Source organism: Hyaena hyaena, unplaced genomic scaffold (assembly GCF_003009895.1).
Source record: "Hyaena hyaena isolate Hyena2069 unplaced genomic scaffold, ASM300989v1 scaffold_541, whole genome shotgun sequence".
In the NCBI taxonomy this organism is placed as follows: Eukaryota; Metazoa; Chordata; class Mammalia; order Carnivora; family Hyaenidae; genus Hyaena; species Hyaena hyaena.
Window position 1 is genome coordinate 188852 of NW_024081174.1, and position 21108 is coordinate 209959.

Consider the following 21108-nt stretch of genomic DNA (forward strand, 5'->3'; position numbering starts at 1 on the left):
GCCTGGAGCCTGTTTCAGATTCTGTGTCTCCCTCTCTCTCTGATCCTCCCCTGCTCACACTGTCTCTCTCTCTCTCCTAGAAATAAAAATATATGCAAAAAAAAGAATGATTCCAAGCAAACAAGTCAGAATCCTGTATTGTTTCTACCTCTGTCTCCTCCAAGACTCCAACTTACACTTAGCAATCATTATCAGTTAGGAGGCAGTTTGGCCAGGTCTATTTGGAATGCTAAGGACCTCTGAGGAAAAAGTACAGAATACATTGAGTGAGGTCAGAAAGCCTTGACTGAGCTGGGATTTAAAGACTGGGAGAAAGGAAGGACATTCTAGAAAGCAGGAACAGCGTAAGCAAAGGTACAGAGGGGTTGAAAATATTTGTTTTTGCCAGGGATTGGAAGTGAGGCATCGATGTGGCTAGAAAATGAGGAGGAGAGGTGATAGATTAGTAAAACAATTGTTCATGCCTCTAATGACAAAAAGAAAAGTCTACTTAGAACACAAATGTGTAACTAGGCACTAATCACACTGCCTCTGGTTCTGCCCTGTGTTCAGTCTGTGAGGTGACAAAGAATTATTACAGGAGGTAAAATGTTTGCAGTCTAGTTCTATCTCTGTCATTAATTCTCTGTAGGACCTTGAACAAGCAACCAACATTTTGTACCCCAGCGCCCTCAACTGTAACAAAACCAAGGGAAGGTAAATAATCTTTTCAATGTTAAAAAGTCAGTGATTTTCAGAGACATGAGTATGAAAAACGTACCTTAACGTATAGCAGATACTTATTCAATAAATATGTGTTATGTCATACGCTACACAGCACAGTGGGGACATAAGAATGAAACCCAACAGAGGATTTTTAAGACGGTGAAATGGTCTATATGATACTATAGTAATGGACACGCGTCATTACACATTTGTGCAAACCTGTAGAGGTACAGCAGCAACAATGAACTCTAATGTACATCATAGACCTTGGAGGATAATGATGTGTCACCGGAGATTCATCAATGTGCTTTGGAGAGGGGAAGATGGTAGAAAATTCCTATTCTGCCATTTTGCTGACATCATTCTGTGCAGAACACTTCAGGGTCCCTCCTCAGAGTCTCTCTACAGCAACTAATATTTAAGCACCCTCACTTCGGGAGTGGGGCCCCAGAAACTGCAATTTGAGCAAATATCCCAAATGACTCAGACAAATAGTCCGTGCCATACTGTAAAAGACATTTCAAATACAAAGTCTTGAGTTCAGACCTGTCCCTCCATGTTTGTGGTTTTGGTTATTTTGATAGTACAGTGTTTCCTGAATTAAAGATAAACACCGAATAACAAAACTATTCTTTATCTAAAATACATTAGAACATCTTGTCTTTGTTTAAGCCAAGTGTGTATCCTCTGCCGTTAAATATGATTGCTAAATTAAAGTGGCCTCAATTAACTGACAACAAGCCATTTTCAATACTAAACTGCTAAAATTGTTAACGTCATCGAAAATCAGAAAGAGAAATAAATGGACCTTTTCAGGTAAGGACTTAATAAGGGAGATAGTTTCACTTGCCAAGAAAATAAGAGCTATTCCTTTTGTCAGAAGAACAAAAAAAAAAAAAAAAGCCACTGAAGTCAAAGCTCACCAGTGACCATTAGAAATGAGCTCCAACCACAACCTCCTGTCCTCTGGTTCTTGATGGGCTCTAACAGCAGCTCTTAAAAATTGTGGTCATCAGACCAACAGCAGCATCACCCAGGACACCACCAAATGTAATTTCTCAACCACCCCCACCCAGGCTTACCTGAGCAAAAAAAGCTTGGGAACCAAGAACCCATCCATCTTGCTTCAACAAGCCTTAACAGGGTGCTCCTGGTAGTGGCTGCGCCTTGTTGGTAGGAATGTGGAGAAAATGAAACCCTTGTTTACTGATGGTGAGAATGTAAAACGGTACAGCCACTCCGGAACACCGTGTGGAGGTCACTCGAAAAATGAAAAATACGACTACCATATGATCCAGCAGTCCCACTTCAGGGTAATTGTCCAAAAAGTATTGAAATCAGGATCTCGAAAAGATGATCTGCAGCTCCCACTTTCATTGTGGTATTCACAATAGCCAACATGTGGAAACAACCTCAAAGTCCATGGTCAGATGAGTGGATTAAACACATGTGTTATACACACACACACCAGGATACCATGTAATCTTTAGGGAGAAGATGTTACAATATATGAGGACCAAAGATGAACCTGGGGGGCATTGTGCTGAGTGATATAAGCTGGTCACAGGAGGGTGAAGACTGAACGATTCCACTTAAATGAAGTTTCTGAGGAGGTCAAAGTCATAGAAGTAGAGAATAGGATGGTGGTTGCCAGTGACTGGGAAATTGAGGGTATTAATCAATGAGCTTAAAGCTTCCGTTAAGCAAAAGGAAAAAGCTGTAAAGATTGTACCCATAGCCAATGATATATTGTTGAAAATTTATGAAGAGGGTTAAGTGTTCTATGCAATGGAATATAATGGAATGGAATGGAATGGAATGGAAATCTCCTGGTGGCTGACACAGGCTTCAGTCTGAGAACCTCTAGCATAGACAGAACATGCTATTTCTGTATCTTGCAGTGACTAAAAGTAAGAACAACTAAACTCAAGTCGTTACAGGAAAGGATGTAAGAAGCACTAAGGAAAAAACCGGCACAACTCTGATGTATGCAGAGTCTGGTTATTTTCAGACAGCTGAATCAGATGCTCTACCCCTTTACAGCACCCTCCTCCCACCTGTCTATGCCTTCCCTCCACCCCCCTCCCAGAAAAATCCTTCCGTTCAGTTTGATTAGCATTACAGTTTACAAGCTGTGTTCATACACATTATCTCATTTGATCCTCATAGTAATCCATGCAACAGGCAGGGATCATTCCCATTTTATAAATGAGGCAGCTGAATTGGAGAGATCAAGAGATTTACATGAAATCACACGACTATTTTTTTAACGTTTATTTTTTACTTTTGAGACAGAGAGAGACAGAGTATGAGTGGGGGAGGGTCAGAGAGAGAGGGAGACACAGAATCTGAAACAGGCTCCAGGCTCTGAGCTGGATGTCAGCACAGAGCCCGACACGGGGCTCAAACCCACGGACTGCGAGATCATGACCTAAGCCGAAGTCGGACGCTTAACTGACTGAGCCACCCAGGTGCCCCAAAATCACACAACTATTAATTGGCAGAGCCAGAACCTAAATTCTACACCTTTGCTCATTCTCCAATCCATTCTGCCTTTCTGTTGACTAAATGTGGCTACTTCTTTATTGATTTCCTTAAGGATTTAATCCAGAGTTTCTCAGCCTCCACATTCTGAGCTGCTGGGCTCTTTGTTGGGGGCTGGGGTGGGGACCCACATGGTTAAAATCCTCTGCAGCATCCCTGCCTCTATCCACTAGGTGACAGTAGCTTCCTTCTCTCAGTTGTTAACAACCAACAATGTCTCCAGACATAGTCAAAAGTCTCCAGGAGGCGGTGGGGGGCAAATCCACCCCTGTTGAGAACAACTGATGTAGTTTAACTAAACCTCCAACAGCATCATCTGGGGACCTCCTTAAACTTCGAAGTTTCTGATTCAGTAGCTCTGGCAGCATCTGAGGATTTGCAGCTTGAACAAATCCCCAGGTGAGGGCACTTGTTGGGATGAGCCCTGGGTGTTAAGTGATGAATCACTAAATTCTACTCCTGAAACCAATACTAAACTATAAGTTAACTAACTAGAAGTTAAATAAAAACAGGAAAAACAAACAAGTTCCCAGGCAATGCTAATGCTACTGGTGTGGGGACCCCACTTTGAGAACCACCTGTCCAAAACCATTTGCAAAGTATATCCCTGAAAAAGTGTATTTGTTATTGAAAATATTTCACCACCAAATAAATGAATAGTCAAAACAAGCAAATCCATGACATGGTAGTTTTGTATGTACACCTTCTTCCCACACACCCAAGCTGAAATGGAAGCTCAAATGACTTTCCATTATTAATACATGGCCCTTAAATATTATTTAAACAAAATTACTCTTACGCTGCCGAGTGGAAAATCTCTCATACTTCTTACTCTCCACATCTCTTTATGAAATTTTAAAATTTATTAGACCTTCAGATCTCTCTTGTGATACAGGAAAGGTGATGTTCTCATTCTTTCTGCTTTCCACAGTTACTAGAATGAACAGGACAGATCAAGAGTTAAAATGAATGATACTCTCCCTCACACAACAATGGAAAGGATCATATCTTACAATGAATTTGAAAACTCTCTGTGAGAGAGACAGAAATCCTGAAGTCCTGAATACAGAACTTTTTGATAGATGTTGATATTCAGAAGCTGAAACAAATTCGTTTCTATGGATGAAAGATTCTATCTTGTTACTGCCTAGATTTTAAGAACTATTAATGTGTTTCATTCAAGATGTACAAATAGTACCTCCTTAGTCTCTTTTGAAATAGATTTTAAATTATTTTAAAGTATTTTTGTTTTATAACTCTGAGATTCACTTTTAGGATTTTGTATTCTAAAGTAAGATTTTTTTAAGGAAGACTTTTTTCATTAAAAGAATGACTTGCTTTTATTCAAAGATTTTAAAGTTTATAATGCTAAGTGTCCACAGTAAATACTTTTAAAGCATTGTTTTGACAAAATACACCATCCATTCTTGATAAAAAAAAAAAAAAAAACCTTCAACAAAGTAGGGATAGGTGGAATATACCTCAACATCATAAAGGCCATACAGAAAAGACCCACAGCTAATATCATCCTCAATGGAGAAAAACTGAGAGCCTTTCCCCTACAGTCAGAAACAAGGCAAGGATGCCCACTCTCACCATTACTATTTAACATAGTACTGGAAATCTTAGCCTCAGCAACCAAACAACAACAACAACAAAAACCCAAAGGTGTTCAAATGAGGTAGGAAGAAGTCAGACTTTCACTATTTGCAGGTGGCATGATACTCGACGCAAAAAAACCAAAGACTCCATCAAAAAATCACTAGAACTAATACATGAATTCAGCAAAGTCACAGGATATAAAATCAACATGCAGAAATCTGTTGCATTTCTATATGCCAATAATGAAGCAGCAGAAAAAGAAATCATGGAATTGATCCCATTTGCAGTTGCACCAAAAACAATAAGATACCTAAGAATAAACCTAAATAAAGAGGTCTGAAAACTCTGAAAACTATAGAACACCTCTGAAAGAAATTGAAGAGAATACAAAGAAATGGAGACGCATTCCATGCTCATAGATTGCAAGAACAAATATTGTTAAAATGTCTATACTACCCGAAGCAATCTACACATTTAATGCAACCCCTATCAAAATACCACCAGCATTTTTCACAGAACTAGAACATACAATCCTAAAACTTGTATGGAACCACAAAAGACCCCCAAATAGCCAAAGGAATCCCGAAAAAGAAAAACAAAACTGGAGGCATCGCAATTCCAGATTTCAAGCTATATTACAAAGCTGTAGTCATCAAGACAGTATGGTACTGGCACAAAAACAGACACATAGATATATGGAACAGGATAGAAAACCCAGAAATGGACCCACAACTATTCGGCCAACTAATATTTGACAAAACAGGAAAGAGTATCCAATCCAATGGAAAAAAGACAGTCTCTGCAATACATCATGTTGGGCAACATATAGAAGAGTGAAACTGGACCACTTTCTTGCCCCATACACAAAAATAAATTCAAAATGGATGAGAGACCTACATATGAGACAGGAAACATCAAAATCCTAGAGGAGAACACGGGCAGAAACCTCTTTGACCTTGCTGCAGCAACTTCATAGTAGACACATTGTCAAAGGCAAAGGAAGCAAAAGCAAACAGGAACAATTGGGACCTCATCAAGATAAAAAGCTTCTGCACAACAAAGGGAACAATTAACACAATTAAAAGGCAGGGGCGCCTGGGTAGCTCAGTCAGTGACGTCTGATTTCAGCTCAAGTCATGATCTCACGGCTTGTGAGTGCGAGCCCCGTGTCAGGCTCTGTGCTGAGAGCTCAAAGCCTGGAACCTGCTTTGGATTCTGTGTCTCCCTCTCTCTACCCCTCTCCTGCTTGCTGGTGTGCTCTCTTTCTCTCTTTCTCTCTCTCTCTCTCAAAAAATAAATAAAGACTGAAAAAGTAAAAAATAAAAAAGAGAATGGCTAAAATTAACAATACAAGAAACAACATAGGTGCTGGCAAGGATGCAGAGAAAGGGGAACCTTCTTGTACTGTTGATGGGAATGCAAACTGGTGCAGCCACTCTGGAGAAGAGTATGGAGATTCCTCAAGAAACTAAAAATAGAACTACCCTAGGATCCAGCAATTGCACTTTTAGGTATTTACCCAAAGGGTACAAAAATACTGGTTGGAAGGGGCATGTGCACCCCAATGTTTCTAGCAGCACTATCAACAATAGTCAAACTATGGAGAGAGCCCAAATGTCCATCGGCTGATCAATGGGTAAAGAAAATGTGGTATATGCATACAATGGAATATTACTCAGCCATCAAAAAGAATGAAATCTTGCCATTTGCAACGATGAGGATGGAGCTAGAATGTATTATGCTAAGTGAAATAAGTCAGAGAAAGGCAAATACCATATGATTTCAGTCATCTGCGGAATTTAGGAAACAAAACAGATGAACACATGGAAAAGGAAGGGAAGGGAGGGAGGAGAGGGGAGCAAGCCACAAGAGACTCTGAATGATTGAGAGCTAACTGAGGGTCGCTGGAGAACAGGTGGATGGAGGGTAGGCTAGATGCATGATGGGTACCAAGGAGGGCACTGGTAATGAGCACTGAGTGTGGTATGTAAGTGATGAATCACTGGATTCTACTCCTGAAACCAATATTGCAGTGTATGTTACCTAGAATTTAAATTAATTAATTAATTAATTAATTAATTAAACGTAACAATAAAGCGATAGGAAGATCAGCCAAGGGGAATTATCCCCCATGATGTGCATTTCATAGCCAGTCTCAACGGACAGGCCTCAATTCTGCCCTGCAAGCCAGTTTTCAAGGCCTACTGAGACAATCAAAGGTGAAAACATTTCTCTGAGTCTTTGATGCTTAGAGTGTGGTCCCGAAGCATTAGCATCATCCGGGAGCTCTTATGAAATTCAGACTCTCAGGCCCAACCCAGACCTATTAAATCAGTGTCTGCACTTTCACAAGATTCCCAGGGAGTCGAAGCGTTGCCTAGGTGAAGCTGACCATTCTTTAAAATGGAGTGATTAAATAGAAAAGGCCAAAATCAATTCTTTCTACAAACCAAACCAGGCCCATTTAAAGAAGCTCATAGATGTTCAGTTTCAATTTAAACCATTTTATTGAAGATACATTGTGTATATTAAACTTCTCTGAATTTTTAGAAACAAAATGATTGATATCGAAGGCTGGCCTATTAGTAAATACTACTTTTTCTTTTCATATTAACTTTTTTCAATAAAAAATTATATAAAAACTATACCTAAGATTCCCAATAGACAATATAATAAGTAAGAGAATTCTTTTTTTTTTTTTATTCTCACAACATTTTATTTTTGGTTTTTGAAATACAAATCAGAATTCATTTTTATTACATATCATGGTAACAAGCTTAACATTTCTTTGCACTACAGGATGATGACTTAATATACATACTTTCAAACTTCCTTTTTAAAAACAATACATTTTATTTTGGAAGGAAAGGGCTTATTAAAAAGAAACATGGGTACACAAGCTGTTATTTTTCATTATTTTAGTGTTTACAAATTCAGAAATTGGGTAGCATGCCCTCTGACAGAAAATTTGGTCCTTTAAAATATATAGGTATTCCTCCTGTAACAAAAATAAAGTTGCAGCGCACATTGTGAAAAACAGAAATATTTGGTATAGGCTTCTGAGTGGGCTTGAAAGACAAGTCAGGATGTGTTTCGACCAGACAGGGGGAACACTTGAGAACCTCCCTAGGAACACCCGGCGGCGACAAATGGCCTGGGGCTACCCTCACAGGGGACTCGAGGGTGCAGAGGAGGGTGCCAAAGACTCACAACAGCCACACAATCGCTTACTCGAAATTAACCAAGATTCAGTATGGAATCATACACAACAACAGAAGAACAACCTCAACAGTGAATTGATGCCTGGAAAGCAAGTCGCAAGCTTGGACCCAACACCTCAGCAGAAACGATATTCGACAGGTTTATAGGACGCCGAAGACGAGCAAAGATTTCCGTAATCCACAGATGGTGCTTCGGGCACGAGTACATAAGCTTCCTGGGCACTGGGAACAAGCATGAGACGCACACAGAAAGAATGAATCTGAGCTGCTTAACTCTCCACCATCCTCTTGAGTATTAAACCCAGGCCACCTTTGGCCACTCGCAGGGGTGTCTTTTCTTCTTTATTCTCAATGTAAATACTTGCTCCTTGGGACACCAGAAGTTTTGCTTCTTCCACTCTCTCCTCATCATAGGCTAAGTGTAGAGGAGTGTTACCCTCAGTGTCTTGGATATTTGTGGATGCTTTGTAGTACAGAAGGATATGAGTCATCTTCAAGTTACCCTTGGCTGCCGCCCGGTGCACTGCCGTGGCCTCATAAAGGTCCTTCGCATCTGGATTCGCCCCGCCTTCCAGTAACATGACGGCGATCTCGTGTCTGTTTTTGGAAGCTGCATAACGTAGGGGAGCACAGCCATTTTGGTTGACTGCATTCACTTGGGCACCTTCACCCAGAAGGGCTTTTACAATCTCATCCCGGCCAGCAGACGCAGCAATACGAAGCGGAGACCAACCTGCATCATCTTTATCATTCACGGGCACTCCAAGCTGCAGCAAGAATTCAACAATTTCCGTGTGTCCAGCCGAGCAGGCCCAATGCAGTGCAGTTCTGCTGTCCTGGTCGGTTCTAGTAGCCAGGGATTTATCAGCCAGGATCGTCTCCTTCACTTCCTCCAGCTTCCCGCCGTAGGCCAGGTTGCAGACCATTCTGGGGTTCGATACACACCCCTCCATTTCGCTTTTCCAGGATATCCGTCAAGTAAGAGAATTTTTAAGATCTGAGCTTAATTTGGACAAAATTTGCTTTAGAATTTGAGTCTAGGGGCGCCTAGATAGCTTCGTCGGTTGAGCGTCCTACTTTCGCTTAGGTCATGATCTCGCGGTTCGTGGGTTCGAGCCCCGCGTCGGGCTCTGTGCTGACTGCCAGCTCAGAGCCTGGAGCCTGTTTCAGAATCTGTAACTCCCTCTCTCTCTGACCCTCCCCTGCTCACGCTGTCTCTCTCTCTCCTAGAAACAAATAAAACATTAAAAAAAAAAAAAGAATTTGAGTCTAGATGATTTTTTTGATTCAATTTTGTCTGAATTGAGGAGCTAGTTAACTAGATATGTTCATATACACAAGCTGGCAATTTAATTTTTATTTTCTTGTTAAAATATAATTTCACTGGTTTTTTTTTCCTTCCTCTATATTTCTAAAGTGCTATTTAGTAGGTCAGTAACACTGATTTAAAATACCTTGAGGTCATCATGAGAATAATTGATGTAGGAACAGTTGCTTTATTTTTTCTACCTTCAGAGAGAAAAAACAGTGATGTTTGTGTAATCCGATTAGGAATTATTTTACTTTGATGGTACTAACTGAAATACAAATCCATTTCTGTTGCATATCTTACTTTTTGGATCTCATTTAACATTTCAAAAGCCAAGCATTGCATTTTAACAACCAGTAATTATGTAATTATAGTCTGTGTATGTTTACATGATTGAAAGGGTAATGGCACAAGACAAATGTCTTATAATTAATTGAATGTTTTATATGAAAAAAATAGCAAAATGATTCAAGGCTAAAATAAGGAAAATTTGCAAATTTTTTAAAATAAATTCGCTGCTTCAGCTCAGGTCATGATCTCAGAGTTCATGGGTTCGAGCCCCGCGTCAGGCTTTGTGCTGACAGCTAGCTCAGAGCCTGGAGCCTGTTTCAGATTCTGTTTCTCCCTCTCTCTCTGACCCTCCCCTGCTCACACTGTCTCTCTCTCTCTCTCTCTCTCAGAAATAAATTAAAAAACATTAAAAAATTAAAATAAAATAAATTCACTGCCTTTTCCATTTAGCTATACAAATATAAGAAGGATGAAAATGGGAAATGGATAATTCAAGCAAATATTTTATGACTTACTCATGCAAGAGCTTTCTTTCCCATTCTGGGTATAAGGAAGTTGATCTGAAGATTTAAAAACAGGGGTTTTTTTTCAGGCAAAATTAATTTTGAATACTTATTTCACAATTTCCCTTCTCCTTCAAGTGTTCATCCCCAGATGCCTAGTGATGCCGAGTGACTGCATTAACCCTTCTGCCAGCTAACTGACCCACCAGAGAGCTCCGCTACACTAATATATGCACTGATGTTAGTAGCTCTCTAAGATAAGTGCATTTTTAAGGCAGTCTTCAATGGTCCACACTAAAGGAAGTACTTCAGCCCCAGCTATGTTTGGCTTTTTCCTTGGGCTATTGTCTATACAGAACAGAGCCTCAGACCACTTTGAAGAGCCAGAGACATTCCTAAAACCCTGCAATTATGAGGCTCCCAGTAATAGCATAAAGACCAGTCTCATGCCAATATTTCCGCACAAATAGTTCAACCACTTTTTTTTCTCTTAACACATCTGCTGTAGGGTTCTCCCCTTACCCCCTTACCCACTGACCAATCGGCTGGTCATCTCTTAGTCATGAAAAGTGAATGTCATTCCCTGAAACTTAGTGAGCAGGAAAGAGAATCTGAAGACTGTTACCCGTTTGACTCGAACAAACAAATGCTTCAGTTGTACCACATAATAGAAAAGAAACCAGACTTGGTGATTCTGTGATAACAAAATAAAGAAATTTGGGCATTACAATACCCAAAGTGGATTTTATCTTGCATTAGCCATTTGTGCTGCCTATTTAACCTAAATTAAGCAAATAATGCTTCATGAACATCTCCCCACAACAGCTCGAATGTATGCAGACTCCATTGTCTGAATATTTGAGGGAGATTTTTTTCTGTCTTAAACCACCTACACAATTTCCTTCCTGTCTACTCCCCACTGGGACCATGGGCCACCCGGGAAAGGCATCACATTCCATCAGTCTCCTTCCAACACAGAAATTCAACAAAAAAGAGCCAGCTACATTGTTAACACTTACTTATGTGACATGGAAATCCTGACACTGTTTAACTTGTAAATATTTCAAAGATACCCAGGGAAATTTTTAGAGAAAACCTGAGCCAGGAAGAGTACATTATGTCTTCCTTTATTTTGCGTTGTTAATACATGTATTGAACACAACGTGTCATAAGGATGCCCATGACCATGGCATAGCCTTTGCCTTCAAATAATTCCTGCTCTAGTAGGAAAGGCAGACAAGATAACACCAAACATTGCAGATGCTGACTACGACTGTACATAAAAATGCGCAGAGAGCTTTAGGAGTAGAGGTGGAGGTCCCTAAAGAGCTCTGTGCAGGGGTCGGTCAAGGAAAATGCAGTTTGAGTAGAGGGCGGGGGAAAGAGCTTGAAGGTCAATGGCAGGTCATAGAAACTGTGTAATTCTTGAGGCTTTCACAGTAGTGATGATAAGGGGGTGTCATGTATGTATTGACATGGCTAATTCATTTTAAGAAGGGAAAGTACATGTAAAGTGATTTAAAGACATCCTTGAACCTGAGGGGTGTTTATACATGTTAATTTCGCCCTTTTAATATTTAAAGCCCAAGTGAGCCTTATTAGGGATCAAGTTTCTGTGTTTATGGATCTCCCAAGGCTGTTTATATTAAACACTTTATTTTTGGAATAGCTAATATTCTCCTGTATTTAAGTCTCTCTGCCATTAGAAAGCTCTCCCTTTTACACACTGTTTCCCTTCATGTCTCTGCTACCTGAGGTTAATAATAATGAGTCGATGTGAAACCTTCACAAAACACTTTAAATTGCCTTGGAAATGAAAATCTCAATTATTGAGATTAAATAACCCCTGTACAGAAAAATGAAGACTAATTTGGGGCTGCCAGCAAATTTAAGCAAAACAATATCCTGAAACATGGTTTTGGGTTTTTAAACATATCTTCAATTCCCATTAATATTTCCTGGCATTTTAACATTATTTTTTCTGAGTGAATTATAGCTACTTTCTTTGTCTTTTTAAGATAAATGGAGAAATGAGGACCATGATAGCCTTAGGATATAGTCCGAAGGGAGCAAGCCTTGGGATAGAGGCAAATAGCACCAGAAGCAATATGAGGAATCATTCCAGAAAAAATCACTAAGGAGAAAATTAAAACTTCACAGTTTTATGAGAGCTTTCTAAGACAAGAAATACTATTTTATCAACATGAGAACATACAGTCCTATTGATGTTCTAATGGAACTATACAGATGTAAACATACATACAGAAATACATATACATGGATAGATAACTATATTTACATATATACATATACATACATATATTTACATTATCTTACAATCTATACATACACACACAGACAGATACATTATCTATGTTACACCCATACATTATATGTATGTGTAAATATATAATTTTTAAAAATTTTTAATATTTATTTTTGAGAAAGAGACAGAGTGTGAGCAGCGGAAGGGCAGAGTGAGAGGGAGACACAGAATCTGAAGCAGACTCCGGGCTCTGAGCTGTCATGGGGCTTGGATCCTTGAACCCTTGAACCAGGAGATCATGACTTGAGCCAAAGTCAGACACTTAACCGACTGAGCCACCCAGGTGCCCCGGTGTGTGTGTGTGTGTGTGTGTGTGTGTGTGTGTGTATCTCACAATCATGTCACTGAGCAGTTGCACAGAGAACATTTTACATATTTTTTAAAGTTTATTTATTTTGAGGGAGAGAGAAAGAGTGTGCATGTGTACGTACACATGAGCAGGGGAGAGGCAGAGAGATTCCCAAGCAGGATTATCAGCACAGAGCCCTGAGCAGGCCCAAACCCATGAATTGTGAGATCATGGCCTGAGCCGAAATGAAGAGCCAGATGCTTAACTGACTGAGCCACCCAGGTGTCCCTCATATTCATAATTATGGGATCAAGAAAAGAAGAAACTATGAAATAACAGGTTGAAACATATCCCAGTTGCAGGTTATTTGGGTTCCTGAAAACTAGAGAACGAAATGGACTTGTTCAATAGTTGAAACGCAACTATTTTGAACACAAAAGACTGCTCCTGATCACCAAAGTACAGCTCCTGGGATTGATAATAATGACAGTAGTTGTTAGTAGTTACTAGTTTCCTGTTGCTACTGTAACGGATTACAACTCTATGAAAGCAACACATTTGCTATCTTACATTCTGGAGGCCAGAGAGCTGAAGTCAGTCTCACTGGGCTAACGTCAGGGTGTCAGCAGGACTGATTTCTTCTGGAGAATCCCTTTCCTTGCCTTTTCCAGCTTCTGGAGGCTGCCTGTATTCCTTGGCTCGTGGCCCCTTCCTCACCAAAGCGCATCACTCCGACCTCTGGTGCCATGGTCACATCATCTTTTCTCTGACACTGACTCTGTGATTCCACAGGCCCCATGAAAATAATCCAGGACAATCCCCATCTTGACATCTGTAAATTAATTACATCTGCCAAGTCCCTTTTGCCATGATAAAGTAACACTCACAGGTTTCAGGCATAAGGCGGACAGCTTTGGTCGGGCCATTGTTCAGTATATCACAAAAGGACAATAACCATAAAAGAGATCGCAAACCATAGAGAATGAAAGAAGATAAATAAAAGAGGAACTTGGGTAAGAAGCTTTCTACCAATAAACACATGTGTATTAGTGACTTAGTAACAGTCACAGGCAGAAGAAAATACAATGTATTATGTTAGCTGGAATAACGTGCCAAGAAACTCAACAGTTACAGACGCAGAATTAATTTGCTTACTTCCAGCTGCTACATTCATCAATGCCACCAACATTAAAGGTTAGGGTAGGAACTATAGACACACATCAAATTGCCACACACCATCCCTGCTGACAAGCAGCGTGCACCTCTGCCCTGACTGGCACCGCGGGGCTTGCCAAGCCTGATGAATGACGGACAGAAGAAGAGAGAAACCGGGGGAGATGAGAAATAGAGCCTGTGTCCATCCCTGTTTCCTGAAACCCCTCAGTTGTCCCCAGAGTCACAGCCTAGCAGGTCACAGAGGGCCTCATGGGCCATTCTAAGCAATTAAGTGTCTGTGCAGAATGCTCTACGGGGGGGGAGGGGGTTAGCAGAGAAGGGAGGTAACGTTGGATGGAGGGGGAGCGAGGGCAGAGCATGGAGACTTAGGGGAACCTCCCCGACATGGGCTCTCCCTTTGTCCATCCCCTGTGCCAGCCATTCCCCATGGGCTCCCTCTGGATGACTGCACATGGAGGGTTTCGAGGTCCAGACACAAATCCCATCCAGCTCTGGTGAGTCTCCTGTGTCTCCCAGCTTTGTCTTTGACGCAGACCGAACTCTGTCCCGGCGCCAGTCTCCTGCGAACCAGCTGCGCTGAGCTCCACGTTCCAGTCCATAAAATCCTACCTTCTTCGTCGGAGGAGACTGTTCCCAGTATGTGCGCTACGCGCCCCCACACTCGAATCTCTGCGCGCACCAGGCCTGTCACGATTCTTCATGTTTCTTTATGTTGTCGTTTGTTACATAGAATCACCACCTCATATGTTGTTGTAGGATCTCTAAAACAGCATGACCTTAAGGAGGGGGAAATTTTGCAATATTTCCACATTTACAAAGGTACTTTTCACTTCAACCAGTAATCCCATAGCTAGGAATTTATATCCTGCAAATATACAGAATATCATGTACAGAATGGCTCATTCTTGCACGGTTTGTGATAATAAAAGATTGGAAATGACCCAATTGGTCCTCATTGGGAGACTGTTTCAACCATCAGTCCTCAACCAAGGTGACTTATTTCTGGCTGTCACACCAAGGAGGGGTGGTCCTGGAGTCTAGTGGGCAACCCCAGGGCCGCTGCTCAGTTTTCTACATTGCAAGGGACAACCTCCGTAACAATGCTTCTCATGTTCCAGATTTCGGTAGTGCCAGGGGTGAAAATCATGAGTTAAACAATCATACACAGAATGGATAGTATGCAGCCATTTTTAAAAATTTAATTCTGGTATAGTTAATATATAAAAATATATCTTGGTGGTGTTGTGTCTTATTAGTTTCAGGCACACAATATAGTGATGCAACACCATTACCCCACATTCATGACAGTGAGTGTACTTAGTCCCCTCGGCTTCTTTCACCCGTCCACCTACCCATCTCCCTTCTAATAACCTTCTAATCAGCTTATTCTTTATAGTTAAGCCTGGGGTTTTTAGTTAGCCTCTTTTTTTCTTTGTTTATTTGTTTTATTTCTTAAATTCCACATGTGAGGGAAATCATATGGTATTTGTCTTTCTCTAAGTGACTTATTTCACTTAGCATTATATATACCCTCTAGGTCCATCTGTGTTGTTGCAAATGGCAAGATTTCATTCTTTTTTATGGCTATGCAACATTCCATCGTATATTTCATTGCATGTTCCATTCCACTGTGTGTGTGTGTATATATATATATGTATACCACATAGTCTTTATCTATTCATCTACCAATGGCTACTTGACACTTCCATAATTTTGCTATTGTCAATAAGGCTGCAATAAAATTAGGAGTGCATGTATCTTTTCAAATTAGTGTTTTCATATTCTTTGGGTAAGTACCCAGTAGTGAAATTACTGGATCATGTGGTAATTCTATTTTTAATTTTTTGAGGAAACTCCATACTGTGTTCAAGAATGGCTGCACCAGTTTGTCTTCCCACCAACAGTGCACGAAGGTTCCTTTTTCTCCGTATCCTCACCAACACTTGTTTCCTGGTGTCAAAAACACTTGTTTTTTATTTTAGCCCTTCTGACAGATGTGAAGTGGTATCTCATTGTGGTATTGATTTGCATTCCCTTGATGATTAGTGGTGTTGACCCTTTTTTCTTAAGTCTATGAGCCATCTGTGTCTCTTCTTTGGAGAAATGTTTCATTGTGCCTTCTGCCCATTTCAATTGGGTTATTTGCTTTTTTGGTGTTGAATTGTATAAGTTCTTTGTATATTTTGGATACTGACCCTTTATCAGATATATGCAGGCATTAAAATAGGGTAAGAACTCTATGTACTAAGGCGCCTGGGTGGCTCAGTCAGTTGGGCGTACGACTTCGGCTCAGGTCATGATCTCACAGTTTGTAAGTTCGAGCTCTGCATCGGGCTGTGTGCTGACAGCTCAGAGCCTGGAGCCTGCTTCTGATTCTGTGTCTCCCTCTCTCTACTCTTCCCCTGCTCATGCTCTGTCTCTGTCTCTCAAAAATGGATAAACATTTAAAAATTTTTAAAAAAAGAACACTATGTACAGAAATTTAAGAAAACCTCTTTGGAAAACATTAAGTGGAAAAAGTAAGGTAAGAATGGTATATGTGCTAACTTTTTTTAATTTAATTTTTTAGTGTTTATTTTTTTAATTTGTTAAATGTTTATTTATTTTGAGGAAGAGAGAGACAGAGTGCAAGCAGGAGAGGAGAGAGACAGAGACACAGAATTTGAAGCAGGCTCCAGGCTCTGATCTGTCAGCACAGAGCCAGACACGGGACTTGAACTCACAAACCGTGAGATCATGACCTGAGCCAAACTCATATGCTTAACCAACTGAGCCATCCAGGTGCCCCATTGTTTACTTCTGTTTGAGAGAGAGAGACAGACAGAGCGTGAGCAAGAAAGGGGCAGAGAGAGAGGAAGACGCAGAACTCAAGCAGGCTCCAGGCTCTGTGTTGTCAGCACAGAGCCCGATGTGGGGCTCCAATTCACGAGCTGTGAGATCATGACCTGAGCTGAAGTCAGATGCTTAACCAACTGAGCCACCCAGGTGCCCCTACATCTTAATTTTTTGTAAGAAAGAAAATAAGAGAGGTGCCTGGTGGCTCAGTCAGTTGAGCATCCAACTTCGGCTCAGGTCATGATCTCACAGTTGGTGAGTTCCAGCCCTGTTTGAGCCCCGCATCAGGCTCTGTGCTGATGGCTAGCTCAGAGCCCGGAGCCTGCTTTGGATTCTGTATCTCTCTCTCTGACCCTCCCCTGCTCATGCTGCCTCTCTCTCAGAAATAAATAAAAACATTTAAAAAAAGAAATAAAATAAGGAAATAGGTGTATGTATTTCCTTGCATCTATATAATGCAACATTAAAAGAACATGTTAAATTAATGAAAATAATTACCAACTGGGGATTAATTGGACTTGGAGGGGGGACGAGCAGAGACCTAAGACGGAGCTACACTCCCCAATGTAAATCTCAGCACATTGCTTTAACTTGGAAGCACGTGTCTCTAGTGCCTATTTAAAACAATACGTAAAGACTTGCTTATAAGGATTTTTAAAAAGATAGGTGAGGTCCTTGAGAATAAAATGACTATATCTTATTTATCATTGTGTCCTAATTATCTGGAATTAAGCCTTTTCTAAAACAGACACTTAAATATTCATTAAAATAATTTATTGAATTTAAGCCAATAGCTTTCACACCATTAAGTACCTACACAAATACATTCACAAGCATGGGGCAAAATTAAAAAAATAAATGAAAAGTGTAACCTGTAGCCTTTGACCTCATGAAGGTTACAGTACAGGTGTGAAACAAACACATTAAATAGTTAAAGAACAATCTAATTTTTATTTACCCAAAGAATACAAAAGTACTAATTCAAAGGGATACATGCATCCCAATGTTAATGGTAGTGTTACCTACAATAGCCAAATTATGGAAACAGCCCAAATGTCCATTGACTGATAAGTGGATAAAGAAGATGTGCCCCACGCGAGCGCGTGCAAGCACACACACACACACACACACTGCAATATCACTCTGCCATCAAAAAGCATGAAATCTTGCCATTTGTAACAATGTGGATGAAGCTTGAGAATATTATGCTAAGTGAAATAAGCCAGAGGAAGATAAATACCATATGAGTTCACTCATATGTGGAATTTAAAAAACAAAACAAATGAACAAAATGGGGGAAAGGGGACAAACCAAGAAACAGACTCTTAACTGTAGAGAACACATTGATGGTTACCAGAGGGGAGGTGGGGGAAACGGGTGAAATGGGGATGGAGATTAAAGAGTGCACATGTGGTGAGCACCGGATGATTTACAGAATTGTGGAATCACTATACTGTACACCTGAAACTAATATTACACTGTACATTAAGTAACTGGAGTTTAAATAAAAACTTTATTTAAAAAAAGAACAACTCATTTTTAGGGTGATTTAGTGCGAAAAAAATGAATTTCTCACCATGAATTTCAGAAAAGTGGAAGCAAGCTAAATTAAGCTGCGAGCCAATTTATCAACTGATTTTTTCATTGAATGCACAAATTTGTCCTCTTTTAATTTTCAAAGACATCTGACTTTGATTCACATGTTCACTATTTTAGTTATTGGAAGGAATCATAGAATTAAAACCGTGATATCATAACATATTTGAATAGAGAAACAGAACAAACAAGCCAACGTGGATTCACTGGAAATTTACATCATCCCATCCGGGAGAATGACATTAAGCAGTAAGGAGTTGCTGCCCCCTAGAGGTTAATCAAAAAACTCCAAAATAAAAAAGAATGACCTTTACTATCAAGAGCCAAGCCATTGAGAAGCAAAGACATAGCCTGAGCCTTGTTTTATAAAGATGTGAGACCCAACCCACTATTCTGGAAGAAAAACAAGGAAGAGAAGTTTGTCTAGTGCCCCTAAGAGTTAAGAAGTATTTATAGCAAAAGAAAAATAAATCAAAGTTTTTGTTAATTGCATCCAATGAATACCAGGGGCGGGGGGACATTTATTAACTTGAAAATTTTTACATTTTTATTACTTCTGCGTCATATTTCTCCAAAAATGCTAGTGGTTATCAATCATTGGACATACCTAGAGGGCTCTGTGCTTACTTTAAGATTTTTAGGAAAAGCTGTGAGCTTTTGCTCTGCTCAGCAATAGGCAGGAAATTCCCAACAAAGTCACCTGCTGAATGCAGTGGAAAGGAAAGCCTGTAGACAGAATGCCTGAACCACAAAACTCTTCCTAAAATGGGAAGCAGAAGGAAGAAAGTCTGGTCCACTAGGTGTCCAATCTAGCAAAGGAATATGCATTTTGCTCCCCCAAAGCCTTGGATCTCTTTCATCTCATTTTTAAACCCCTGCCTCATCAGAAATCTTACCAAACCAATCCTACCAACATCTCAAATGACTTCCAGTAATCCAGAGTTTAAGTTCCCAAATTCTGCTCTTCCAACTGGAATGGATTTATTCAAATGTTATCGCACTGGAATTCATACATGAGCATTCACCTGTGGCAGTGTATGTTGCTGTACAGATACACTGTAGGTTAAATAAATATGTGGCAGATATTTTTTTCTGAAAATCAAGAGCACACTGTATACACTGTATGTTACCCAATTTGATAGTAAATTATTTTTAAAAAAAGAAATACAGTAAGGGAAAGTGAATGGCTGCCGGAAGACCTGAGTTCGTTCAATAAGAAAATGAAAAAAAATGTTTAAATTTCAAATTACTGACTTTTAGAAATTTCTGAAAAAGCAGAATAACCCAGGTGAAAGGCTTCAGGTTTTGGAGTCAAAGAGACAGCAAATTCCAGTTATGATTCTGCCTTGTATTCATCGTCACTTACCTTCCCTGAATTTCAGCTTCCTCATTTATAAAATATGGTCAATACTTACCTTACAGCATTGCTGAAGGGGTTAGAAATAATATATATGATGCACACACAAAAACTGCATCCTCAGGAAGTGGTAGCTATTATTACACAATCAGGATTCGCCCATACCCAGCTATATGATGTGGGATCAAATTTAATTGATACGCCAAAATATTTTGTACAAAACTGCAGGGCTACAGGCCATTGGGAAGGGGAGATCAATGTTGGCTGGAAATTTGAGTAGACTCTATGAATTAATGAGATGAAACTTGATCCAAGCTATATAGTTGATTTGGGGGAAAAAATGTCATTACCGCCTGGAAATCTTTGCAGAGGTCAAAGATATAAAGTGTCTAATGTGCTTCGAGGCTTGGTTAAACATTAAACCATTACAAAAAGACTTGTTGACCATATCGAGAAAATGACTTTCGTCGTGAGATAATGCCTTCTGAATATGGCCATGATAATAAGTCCATATCATTCTGAAAATGGTACTCTGTCATAAACAGACGTGTGACTATGGATAAGACCGTTTGCCTATTCAATTAAAAGCTATATATTACTTTCAGAGCTGCTGTAACAAATCACTACGAACCTGGTCGCTGAAAATGATAGAACTGTAGTCTCCCCCAATTCTGAAGACCAGAAGTCTAAAATCACGTGGTCAGTCGGGGACACTCCCTTTGAAGCCTGGAGGAAAATCTCTCCTTACGCCTTTCATTTTCTAGTGGTTGCTGAAATTCTTTTGCGTTCTTTGGTCAGTTGCTACATAATTCCAGTCTCTCTCTGTCTACACATGGTGTTCCCCCTGGGTCTCCATGTCAGATCTCCCTCTCCTTTATTTTCCATTGGAATTAGCACCCCCCTCCGCATATCTAGGATGACCTCATCCCAAGATCCTTAAAGAAGTTACATTTGCAAAGACCCTTTTCGAAATAAGGTCAAATTCACAGGCCCCAGGGGTTATACTTGGACACACCTTTTAGGGGGACACCATTCAACCCACTACAAGTCATTTCTAGTGAACCTTGGCATATTGCGCTGGTTTACATATACCCTCTTAAAACATTGAGTAGTTTATTTTGCAGAAGTCTCAAAAAATAGCAACCTGTTATCTGTGTAGGAATCAGAAACTCCTAGTATTAACTTGAACTTCTACTATGCAGTGAGAAAAGCATGTGTAAACACGCGTGGGTGGAAGGCTCCACAGCACAGGCAGTGGGTGCCGAAGATAACTTTCATCAACATCATCAAAATGTATTTGGGATTCATGCTTACTGATCCATATTCTTGCCAACTTGAGCACTTTGTTACGAAT

General features: G+C 40.1%; 1 protein-coding gene across 1 annotated transcript; it reads right to left on the bottom strand.

Annotated features, from left to right (window-relative positions):
• Nucleotides 1-8321: 8321 nt before the first annotated feature.
• On the bottom strand, nucleotides 8322-9025 carry LOC120247700 (26S proteasome non-ATPase regulatory subunit 10-like). Its single transcript, XM_039255714.1, has one exon. It carries the CDS (start codon nucleotides 9023-9025, stop codon nucleotides 8342-8344), a length of 684 nt encoding a protein of 227 aa, XP_039111645.1. The 3' UTR covers nucleotides 8322-8341.
• Nucleotides 9026-21108: the final 12083 nt, after the last annotated feature.